This window comes from Notamacropus eugenii, chromosome 4, assembly GCF_028372415.1.
Source record: "Notamacropus eugenii isolate mMacEug1 chromosome 4, mMacEug1.pri_v2, whole genome shotgun sequence".
NCBI lineage: Eukaryota > Metazoa > Chordata > Mammalia > Diprotodontia > Macropodidae > Notamacropus > Notamacropus eugenii.
The window spans coordinates 124,751,860-124,764,201 of record NC_092875.1 but is presented as its reverse complement, the minus strand read 5'-3'; the positions used below and the strand labels follow the sequence as shown (position 1 = coordinate 124,764,201).

The 12,342-nt window shown below is 37.2% G+C and overlaps 1 protein-coding gene across 1 annotated transcript in view; it reads right to left on the bottom strand.

The window, feature by feature from the left end:
* Nucleotides 1-10,176: 10,176 nt before the first annotated feature.
* MRPL13 (mitochondrial ribosomal protein L13) overlaps nt 10,177-12,342 on the bottom strand; it is a 45,183-nt gene continuing 43,017 nt past the window's right edge. The window contains exon 7 of the mRNA XM_072603194.1: nt 10,177-10,450. Within this exon, the coding sequence (XP_072459295.1) occupies nt 10,429-10,450 (22 nt within the window). The 3' untranslated portion in view covers nt 10,177-10,428. The remainder of the gene's footprint in view (nt 10,451-12,342) is intronic.

Genomic DNA, 12,342 nt, shown 5'->3' with positions numbered 1-12,342 from the left:
GGATTGACAGTTATATCTGCTCTTAAGGAACAAGATTTTTATAGCTATATGGAGAATATACAGGAAGGGACTTGAGGTAGGGAAGGCCAATTAGTTTTTCTTGTTTTCAGTGGTTCTTGACTCTTTGTGACCCCATTTGGGGTTTTCTTGGCAAAGATACAGGAGTGGTTTGTCATTTTCTTTTCCAGCTCATTTTAAGATGAGGAAATTGAGGCAAACAGGGTGAAGTGACTTGCTCAGGGTCAAACAGCTGGTAAGTGTCTGAGATTGAATTTGAACTCAGGTCTTCCTGACTCTAGGCCTGAAGGTTGCAGCAATACGCACCCCAACATACACGAGGGGCCTGCTATCACAGGTTCTTAGATCTGCATTCATAAAAGGAAAGGCAGCTTTTGAGGGGTTAACAATCACTTTAATCAAGCACATGTATCATTCCTTTAACCAAGCACATATATCATTCACCTTGTTCAGGGGAGTCAGCACCGTGAACTTCAGAGAAAATACAGAGAAATCAAAGATCAACAGACATGGCTTCCTCTGCCTGACCATAATTCAACAGATAGTCCAACTGTCTGACCATAGTTACCAGAGAGGGAAGCACCAACATCTGGATTCTCAAAGACGGGGCGTGGGGGTGGGCCCTTAAGGGCAGCTTCCTGAAGTCTTCCTCTGGCCAAACAAACACTTCCAGTCAGTAAGCCCCAAAGTAAAACCTCCCCCTAGAGTCTTTATACACTTTTTAGAACTAGAGGGCATCACATCCCTTGAGAACCAGTGCCTCATTACAAAAGGTGTGAACATTCCTACAAAACTTCCGAGGCACTACAATGGGTGGGAAAGATCCTCTTCCATCACATTATTCAGAGGCATTATACTTCTTGATTATACTAAAACAAAAACAGCAAAAGATTCTATTTTGCTTGCTATTACAATGCTCTAACCATTGAGCCACTAGCTACTTTTAACTTCTTTAGATCTTAATTTCCCACGAAAGTTTTTTGAAACATCTTTTCTTTTTTCTGTGCCTCATTGTAGATTATGTCTGCCTTCCTTCAAAGCCTATTAATGTGAGCAAAATAAATAAATCTGGAAAGAACTATAAAATAATACAAATAAAATATAAAATAATGCAAAGAAAACATAGCAGAACCAAATGTAGAACAGAATGCAAACAGATTACAACTATATTCAAAAGAAAATATATAAATACATATGCAAACTTTATATTATAAATTGTTCTGGTTCTGCTTACTTCATTCTGCATCAGTTCATATTAGTTTTCCCAGGTTTCTCTGAAAGCATGCCCTTCATTTTCATGACGCATTTTGTGCCATATTGCACATTACAATCATATAACATGTTCAGCCATAAACCAATTGATGGGCACCTCTCACTTTGTCATTCTCAAAGAGCCATTATAAATATTTTTTACATATGGATCCTTTTCCTCTTTTTTTTCCATCTTTTCAGAATATAGAACAAGTAGCAGTGTCACTGGATCAAAGGTGTATGCACAGTTTAATAGCCTTTTGGGCATAGTTGCAAATTGTTTTCAGAAGGATGAATCAGTTCATACTTCCAAAAGAGAGTGCTTTAGTATAACCTATTTTTCCACAGTTCCTCTAGCATTTGTTATTTTCCTTTTTTGTCAAGTTTGTCAATTTGATGAGTGTAAAGTGGCACTTCAGAGTTGTTTTAATTTAGGTTTCTTTAATAGTAGTTTAGAATAGTTTTTCATATGGCTATTGATAGCCTGGATTTCCTTCTCTAAAAATTGCCTATTCATATTCTATGAACATTTATCAACTGGGAAACGGCTCTTATTCATATAAATTTAACTCAATTACCTATAGATCTTAGAAATAAGACCTTTAGCAGAGAAACTTGTTGCAAAGATCCAGATCCCCCCCCCCCCCAACCTTAAGCTTCTCTTAATTTTAGCTGCATTGGTTTGTGCAAATTTTAAAAATGATTCATGTGATCAAAATTGTCTATTTTGCCTTCTGTGAACCTCTCGGTCTCTTGTTTGGTTATGCATTCTTCCTCTACCCATAGATCTGACAGATAATTCTTTCATGCCCCTCCAATTTGATTATGATGTTAGTTAGTTAATAAGCATTTATTAAGAGCCTACTACGTGTCAGACACTGGGCTACAAAAATTTGTGCACTCAATGCAACCTCCGAAGCTGAGCTGCAACAAAGTATGGATCAATTCTCTGCTGCTTGTGCTAATTTTGACCTAACAACACCAAGAAATCACAGGTTCTCCATCAGCTAGCATCATCCATATGTGGAACCATCAATTACAGCAAATGAAGTAGTTTTGAATACTGTGGATAAATTCAGTTACCTTGGCAATACACTTTCCAGGGATGTCTACCTCAGTAATGAGGTTGATGCATGCATTGCCAGAGCTAGCTGTTTGGGAGGCTCTGAAGGATAATGTGGGAGAAAAGAGGTACCAAGCTGAAGGTCTACAGAGCTTGCCAGAAAACTGAATCACTTCCACTTGAACTGTCTTAGGGAGATTCTGAAGATCACCTGGCAGGATAAGGTATCAGACACTGACGTCCTTTCTCAAACTAAACTACCAAGCATTCAAACTCCATTTTACACAGCACAGCTTCAATGGGTAACATATGCTTGCCTAAAAGGCTATTTTACACAAAGCAAGGACTCACGTGGTGGTCAAAAGAAGTGATACCAGGACACTCTCAAGGTCTCTTTTAAGAACTTTGGAATCGATTGAGTGTTATGGGAGACACTGGAATAGGACTGCTCAGTATGTTGCCTACATCAGAGAAGATGCTGTACTCTATGAGCAAAGCAGAATTGAAGTCGCTCAAAAGAAACATGAGATGCGCAAATTTAGAGAATCTACCCCAAATGTTCATGTGCTTGACCTATGGTAGAGCATTCTTAGCTTGTATTTGTCTGATTAGCCACAGTCAGATACATGGCAACTTCGCTCAAAAACAGTGATGTTATTTTGATCCTCTTCAAGAACAAAGGACAACTATGTTCCAGGCACTGGGTGTAATGGTAAGAGAATATGAAGATCTTCCCTGTCCGTTAATAGGCCCATATGATCTGCTTTGAGCTTTGGCCCAGCTCACAGCTTGAGTCACATGCAGCTAATGGTGAGAGGAGCTTGCTGAATAGATGGAGCACGAAGGGTAGAGCTGAGAGAGAGAGAGGCAGAGCTGAGGCTGAGCAGCTAGCCTGAGTGAGAGAGGGTGGAATTTTGCCTAGGGGAGCTTGTTTGTGGGGAGGCCTAATGGAGGGAAGGCTTGGGGATTTCTGTGTTCCCTGTATTGGTAATGTGTACAAATTTCGTTGTTAACCATGGTGGAATTGGCTTTCTGGTATCTGAATAAATATCTTGCTTTCACTTTTGAGGAAGAGAATTTATATTTTGCAAATTTATCCAGGAAATCCACATGCAATCCAAGTGGCTGCTGTGGGTATTGCATTGGCATTACACTGGTCTAAACACTGGGGATAGAAAAAAAAGGCAAAAGACATTATCTGTCCTTAAGGAGCTCACAATCTAATGGAGGCACTAACAGGTAAACAGTTATGTACAAATAAAAGGTATCTAGGTTAAATGTATATAGATAAATAGGAAGTAATCAACAGAGAGAAGTTATTAAGATAGTTAAGTGGGATTGGAAAAGGTTTCTTGTGTTACAGGGGTGTCAAACTTAAGGAGAAACAGGTTCCTGTGGCCGAATATTGACCTAGAAAACCACAAATTAACATCATCTATTTTGTATTTTTATTTAGTTTGTTAAGCAGTTCCCAAATGATTTTTAATCTAGTTCAGGTTTCACTCCAGAGTTTTGCAGGTACCTCCTCTGAGTCTGACAACTCTTCTATAGATGATGGGATTTTAGTTTAGACTTGAAGGAAGCAAGGAGATAGACATGAGGAAGGAGAACATTCCAGGTATGAGAAACAGTCAGTAAAAATGCCAGTCTTCAGGAGATGGAGTGTCTTGTTCAAGGAACAATAAGGAGACCAGTGTCACTGGATTGAAGAGTATGCTGGGGGTATAAGGTATAAGTAGGCTGAAATGTGTACGTGTGTGGAACTAGGTTATGAAGGGCTTTGAACTCCAAACAGAGGATTTGATATTGAATTCTAGAAGTTATAGGGAACCACTGGAATTTATTGAGTAGGGGTGGGGCATGAAGTGATTGGACCTGCACTTTAGGAAAATCACTATCACTGCTGAATGGAGGATTAACTAGAATAGGGAGAGACTTTGGCAGGTAGACCAACCAGCAGGCTATTGCAACAGTACAGGCATGAGGAGATGAGGATCTGTACTAGGGGGTGACAATAATAGAGGACAGAAGAGATGATATTCCAGAGATTTTACAAAGGCAAAATCCACAGGCTTTGGCAAGATTTGATATTGATGTAGGGAGTGAATGAGAATGAAGAGTCAGGGGCAATACCTAGATAGTGAGCCTGAGGGAATAGAGAGATGGTGGTACCCTCAAAAGTAATATGGAAGTTTGGAAGTGGGGAAGACTTGAGAGGAAAGATTATGAGTTCAGTTTTGGTCATATTGATTTTATGAGGTCTACAGGACAACCAGTTTGATATGTCTAACAGGCTGTTGGAGATGTGAGACTGGAGGTTAGCAGAGAGGTTAGGGTTGGATAAGTAGATTTGATGATAATTTAAACCGTGGGAACTGATGAGATCACCAAGTGAAATTTTATAGAGAAAGAAGAGATGAGAAGAGAAAGATATGGAAGGGGAGCAGAGGGAAGGGAAGCGGACTCAGGTCAGAGCTCTGAGGGATCTTCATGGTTTGATGAATATCCAGCAAAGAAAACTGAGAAGAAACAGTCAGATATTTAGAAAGAGAATTAGGAGAAAATAATATCACAAAAACCATCAAGAAAATGGTAGCAAAGAAAAAAGGGTAATTAATGGTGTCAAAGCTGCAGAGAGGTCAAGAAGGATGAGGATTGAGAAAAGACCATTGAATATGGCAGTTAAGAGGTCACTGATAACTTTGGAGAGAACAGTTTTGATTGAATAATGAGTTCAATAGTTTCAATGGTTAGAAACTAGAATGCAGACAATTAAGAAGAAAATGAGAGGCAAAGAAGTGAAGGCATGTATTGTTTTCTTAAAGATTTTAGCCACAAAAGGCAGGAGAGATATGGGACAATAGGGGGAGGGTTAATCCCCAACAGTGGGGATAGTTAATCAAATGAGGATTTTTTGAGGAAGATACATAGATATATTTGTGGGTGGTAAGGAAGGACCCAGTAGACAGAGATTACTGAAGATTATAGAAGATAAATGAGAGTGGGGATGACAGAGGAAGCAATCTGTTGGCAGAGATGGGATAGAATGGGATTATTTGTGCATGTAGAGGAGTTTGTCTTGACAAGAAGCAATAGTGACAGAAGGCATCTGGGTGATGTAAGATAAGGGGGAAAGAAGGAACTTGAGGTGAAACACCCTTTCTATTAAATCATGCATCACTTTGGAGTTCGTCTTGGTATATAACATAAAATATTCATCAATACCTTGTTTCTGCCAGACTGCTTTCCAGTTTTCCCCCAATTTTTTTTCTGTTGAATAGTGAGTTCTTGTCCTAATTATCTGAGATCTTTGGATTTATCAAACACTAGGCTACTGTACTCATTGGCCTCTGCATATTGTGTACCTAACTTGTTCCACTGATAAATCTGTTTCTTACCAAGTTGTTACGAGAATTATAGCTTTAGAGTATAGTTTGAGATCTGATACTGCTAAGCCCTCTTCCTTCCCACTCACTTCCACCCCTACCCCAACTCATCCTCCTCCCTGCCCCCCACTAATTCTCTTGATATCCTTGACCTTTTGTTCTTCCAGGTGAATTTTATTATTTTTTCTAGTTCTTTAAAGTAATCCTTTGGTAGTTTGATTGGTATGTGTAATGTTAATGACAGTTAAAGATCTTCCCCACCCATTAATAGACCTTAGGTGGAGCCTATTAAGGGAAGCTTGATTAGTGGAGGTTTGCTGTGTAGGAAGGCCCACACCTTTGGTTAATTTCTAATGAGGCACTGGGTCATGGGGGTCTTGATGTCTTCTGGCTCTGAAAAGTGTATATATACTCTGAGGTGAGATTTTACTTTGGGGCTTAGTCTTTGGAAGAAGGTTCATGTGAGAGATGAGACTCTATGTAGCTGCTAAGGAGACCCCAGGCTTTGAAAACCAAGATGCTGGTGCTTCTCTCTCTGGTAACTTTGTATGTATGTAATGGTCAGACAGCTGGATCTATTTATTGATCTGTGATGTATGCATTGCTTATGGTCAGACAGTTAGAAGCCCTGTCTGTTGATCTTTATTTCTCTGCTTGTATTTTCTCTGTTGATATGTGATTAAAGAAGATTATTGACCCCTCAAAGGCAGATCTAAGAACCTTTGCTAGCAGGCCATCTTGTATGTGTCAGGGTGCTTGCTGCTACAGTTAGTACTTATAATTAAATGAATTCAGGTAATATAGTTGTTTGTATTATGTTGGATTGGACTACCTATAAGCAATTAATATTTCTCCAGTCTTTAGATTTAAGAAAAGATTATTTTGTAATTGTGTTCATGTAATTCCTATGAGTCTCTCAAATTTTTTACAATCTCTACTTATTTTACATGGGATTTCTCTATCTCTTCCCGCTATATTTTGTTGATAATATCAATATAATGATATATGGTATAATAAATACAATATAATGTAGCGTAATAAATACACCACCACCTAAGGTTCATGTTTTGTTAGGACATGGTTACTTTGGGCAGTTACTTGGGTTTATCTTAACTTGTTCAAGAATAGCCTTCTTCATGAGGACCATTTGCTTTTATATACCAGTTTACAGCGTGACTAAACTAAAATAGTATTATTGTTATATTTTTGTGTTTACTCAGTCTAAGAAACACTGTTCATTTCTTATCCTTAATAAACCTTTAGCAGAACTACAGTATTTTAACATTTGTAGGATCATTGGGAGGGGTAGTAAAAGAGAATTATTCCTTTACTGAGGCAGGGGGATTTATTGGCACATCCCACAATCAAGGCTGCATTTACACAATATGTTAACATGAGTGCATTAAGCATATGAGTTTAACAGGTAATATTCTTCTAGCAACTTACATTTTACTTAGCATCTATGGTTTTGCCAAAAAAAAAAAAAAAAAAGCAAGCCAGACGCTCAGAATTTCCTCTAGTCTTCTGATGTCTACAGAAGATGCCAGGTGGCATTGTAAGTCAGAGAAGCTGTTTTTGGGCTATTTATGATAAATGAAAGACTTAAGCTCCTGGATATCTATCTATAAAACCCGTGCCTTACAAGAAGACACAGGACTCTCTTCAAGCAGCTTCTTTATGCCGACAATTAATAGTTATTAACTTTGGAAATGGAAGGCAAAAAAGCATTGAAGCAGTTAAGTCTTGAAATAAAGGTTCACTTGAATGCAGTAGGAAATTTCTGATGATGAAAAAAATGGCAGACATAGATATGTAGGTTTCTTTCAGATGCCTCATTTATGTTGGATTGATGTGGAAAATTCAGTCCACTTCATCCCCGGCTGACAGATGAAAGTTGGCTGGCAGGAGGAGTCACCCACTGTCTGCTTCCTCTGAAGACTTTTCTGGCCTGAACATTCTTCGAAAAAGGTGAAGTACAGAGCAGCTGGGATACTGCAAAACTATTCAACTGTTGCTTTTTAAAGATTTTGGATGGAGCAGGAGGAATACCACTTTCTCAGAGAATTGGCCATTTTAGCTGAAAATGGTTCTTAATGCCTGTCTTGGAAAGATCATGTACTCCTTATATTAGGAAAATGTTGCACTTCTGGCCAATTCAAACTCAGGGCTGTGGAGACTGGCAGCAAAATCTTTTCCTGAGACTCATAGGTTTTATAGCCTCTCCAAGAACTTGCTACCTGTTCCATGCAGGAACTGTGGGCTAGGAGAGAAAAGACTGGATGCTCACTGTTGATATTGGCAGGATGTAGATGTACCTCCTTTTCCAGTTGGAGATGGGAAGCCAAGACATCCAATTGTTGGGCTATAGGCAGAAAAGCAATTTGTACAGTAAATGCTAGCTGTAAGTAGTCATGGCTTTTAGATTTGAGGCAGATGGAAGCAGCAAGGAAATAGTAGCATTTACTCTAAGATGACAATATTATTTGCCTGAATAAGTTTTTTTAAAATTTTCTTTAATTTTAATACTTCTTTTAACCTCCCTCAATCAGACTAACTAGGAAGATTTCTCTATCCTCCTTAAAAAATTCATTTCTTTATAAACCAATTATACCATATGAATGAAACTTGGAACAGGAATGTTTCCAATGAATCTATTCTCCCCCAATCCCCCCTGCCATGCATCTGAAAGTATGAAAAACCCTTTTTTGCTTTTACTTTTAAATTCATTTGGAATAAGGTATTCATCAAGAGAGATTTCCATTATTTATAAATCTTCCAAAACTTAATCTGAATGGTATGGAGATATGCTTCATGATAAGTTCATGAATGATACTTTGTGAATTATGAAGAGACTATTTTACCCCCATCTGACTTTTTCACCTACAAATCCCTGGAGAAAACAATACCTTTGTCACATGTTAGTGAAATATCCTTGGTTTCCTTGGAGAAGAGGGTTAAATCTGATGGAAGAGATCTTTACAACTAGAAAAACAAATGAGAAGGGGCTCCCTGTATTAGTCCACCACCTTTAGGAGGTCCTAGTTGCTTAAAGTTGCCCCCTTCACACCAGATTCTATAGGGCCAGATCTGCGGTGACTGTGAGACCATCCTGTTGTTCTTTATTTCAAGAAGGGAACTTGAACTTTGGAGATTGAGATTTGAGTCTTGGTTCTTCTACTTAGGGGAAGGCAGTTAATATCTATACAGTGTCTTAAGGTTTATAAAACACTTTACATATATTATCATTTGATCCTCAAAACAACCCTGTAAAGTAAGTATTTTGTACTCTTTTTATAGATTTACATAAATTGAGGCCGAGAGCTAAAGTCACAAGCATCTGAGGCAAAATTTGAATTCAAGTCACTTTGACTCTAGATCTAGTGAGCCCTCTATCCCTTATGCCAAATTGCCATGTAAGTAAAGTGAGCTATCAAGCTATTATTAATAATAAACCCTCCACCACAGGAGCCAAATTCTTCTTCCAGAATCCTGAGAAAAGCCCATTATGTGAGACTAGAGCAGAGGTTCTCACACCTATTTGGCCTACTGCCCCTTTCAAAAAAATTACATGGCACCCCCTAGAAATCTACTTCCTTTAATGGCTTTTTTGAAATTTGCATCATTTATATATATATATGTATATATGATACATTTTAAATATAATAATTTATTGTAAATTTGTAGGAGCTTTCTGGCATTGAAATTTTGATGCAATATTGCATCAAATATAGTATCATATTGTAAACAAGTCATTATACACACATATTTCTGTCAATGCAAGCTGGACTTCTTGACAATGTGTGACAGCTTGCCTGCCCACACATGCTTATTAAGACCTGTCAACAGATTAGACCACCAATCCTTATAACTTGCATTTTGTGTGTTTGTTTAGAAAATAATGTAATCACTGCAACTTTAACTGTTACACAACAGATGAAACATGTACAAATGGTTTTTTAAAATGTTATTCTCTTCTTTCCTTATGCTTCCACCGCTCCTTTATTTTTTTCAACACCCAAGACTACTACCGACCCCCCTCCTTCCCATGTTCCAGCACCCCTGGGGGGGGCATTATCACCCACTTTGGAAACTTCTGCTGTAGAGAATGTAAACATTATTTCATTCGAATGTGCAAATAGTAAACTGTTCCACAACTGGTGGAAATGTGAATGTCTGAGCACATACATGATACAGGTGATTATACCTAACAAAAAGACCAGAATGTTAAAGTCAAAAATAAGAAGCAGATCAGTGTGAAACCCAAGCCCTCCAGCTTAGCATTCTACCCTGATGGCATGAACACTAATGGAGATGAGAATCATGGTCTAGCAACAGAACCCTAACTACTTGGGCTGTGGATGACTGCTGGCAGTGGTTTATATCTTTGCTATGGAGTGTTTGGAGAGACCAGTTAAGACTGAGAATTCATGCTTTTTCTTCATTAAAGGACAATCTTAGTAGCTGATCAAATGATTTTATTCTGATCATTTTACAAGGTCACTGAACAATCTATACAAAAAATTATTTTCTTGTAATGCCTGCTGATACTCTTCTGGTTCTTTCTCCTACAAATTTTCTGCACCTGTATTTAACAGACTGACTTTTCCACATAGCAGTTGGGTTCTCTTGTGGGAGAAAGGTATCAGGGAAAAATTGGAACTCTCAAAAGTCTCAGAAGTTTCTCCGTTGTTTATAACAACTTTCTTCCAGTTACATCCGAAAATCCTCAGGTCTGAAAAACAAAAAGTCAAGAAAATACTTTATTTTTCTTTGGAATCCATGATTTTAATTTTATTTTTCTGTGGAAGGAAGTTTATTGTCACAATATTAAGACAACAGTATGTTTATACTGAACAGCTTTTATAAACAACCCTCTCTAAATGCTTGTTTTGTAATGAAACAAAACAAAGCAGGCAATTTAGGTCGTTAGTCTTGGCAACTGAGTCAAATATATTTTATCTTCAACTACCTAAAAAAAAATGTTTTGGGAGGCCACATTATCTAGCTAATTTCATTAATGTATATTCTATAGTTATCTCCTTGCAACCAGAAAAAAAGAATGAAAACATGAGTAATGAATGGATTTTTAAAAAATATTACTTACAGACAATTTTTAACATCCACTAAAATTTTTTTGATGCAGTTTTTCTTAATAACTGAATTTTATTGATATGATTAAGCAAAGATCAATTTTTAGGGCAGACTTTCACAAAAATCCTGCTTATTCTATCTTTATAAAATAAAATGGGAACAGTGAATTAGTAATGGGATTCTACTTTTTACAACTGCTTTAAAATATGTTTCACATAGAAGGGATTATAAGAATGCTACAAACAGCTCAAAACTCATACAAGGATCTCTTATAGGACAAAAGTTTCATGGAACAAAGGCTCTATCTTTACAATTAAAGAGGTGTATGTTTACATGTATTCCACTTAGACACACATTGAATATATATATATACATATACACCACCAATCCTCTGTATAGTATGTCTATATGTATGCAAATATGCTATTTTCTATCTACCCATCACATATTTCATGGGATAGAGAAATCCCAGTGAATAATGAAGGTCAGCCCATGCTCTGCATGTATCAGAGGCAAGATCTGAACTCAGGCCTAGCTCTTTCCTCACTGTACCATGCTTCATCTTCAATGATCCACGTAAACAAACATATAAATACACAGTGTGTATGAACAATTAGTCTGTCATGTAAACAGCTACATGTAAATACTTAAGTAGGTCTATAGGTAAAGGGAGATTAGGTTCACAGATACAGAACTGAAAAGAGCTTCAGAGGCCACATAGAACAACTCTTCTGTTTTATAGACAAAGAAACCAAAAACCCAAGGAAGTTCAATGACTTGCCCAAGGTGAGACAAATAATAAGTATCAGAGATGGAATCCGAATCCAGGTTTTCTGATTCCTAAGCAAGAGATCTTAACTTGTCAGGTAACTGAGGCCAAATCTCAGCTATCCACTTTACTTTGTGATAGGATATCTGTGTGTGTGTGTGTGTGTATGTGTGTGTGTGTGTATGTGTAAAGCTATATAATGTGGATGTACATATACACACCTAATACACAAACATGTATATATAATGATGCAGATTGAATCACAAAAATCAAAACTCATAAATTTGTAAGAAAGTGCCAAGTGATGTTACTGCAGAAAATAAGGATATGCTAAACCAAAATTAAGAAGGAAAGTTTATTTCATGTGAATTTTTCTGAATTAATTTATGAGACAAATAAAACACATTTTGGAATATAATTTGAGTAGCTGAAAAAGGGTTCTATATTCTGAAGGTTATTTTAAAAAGTAAACGAACTGTGTTTGCCCGGAAGCAGCTTATCTAGTCCATTTTAAATACTGACAGTGTTATAATTTGTAAGACACTGTCCAGCATAACTGCAAAGACCAACAGTCTAATGACAATAAACATACAGGGTAGCAATTTAAATTTGTTTATTATTTAACACAGAGGAACAAGGAGTGATTTGGGCAACAAGTCAAATATGTTGCAATACATTAACCACATATAGTCATGACATGACAAATTACAGAATTTTATCATTATATTTAAAGTCTTTTTGTAAACATTAAAACCAATGTTTAC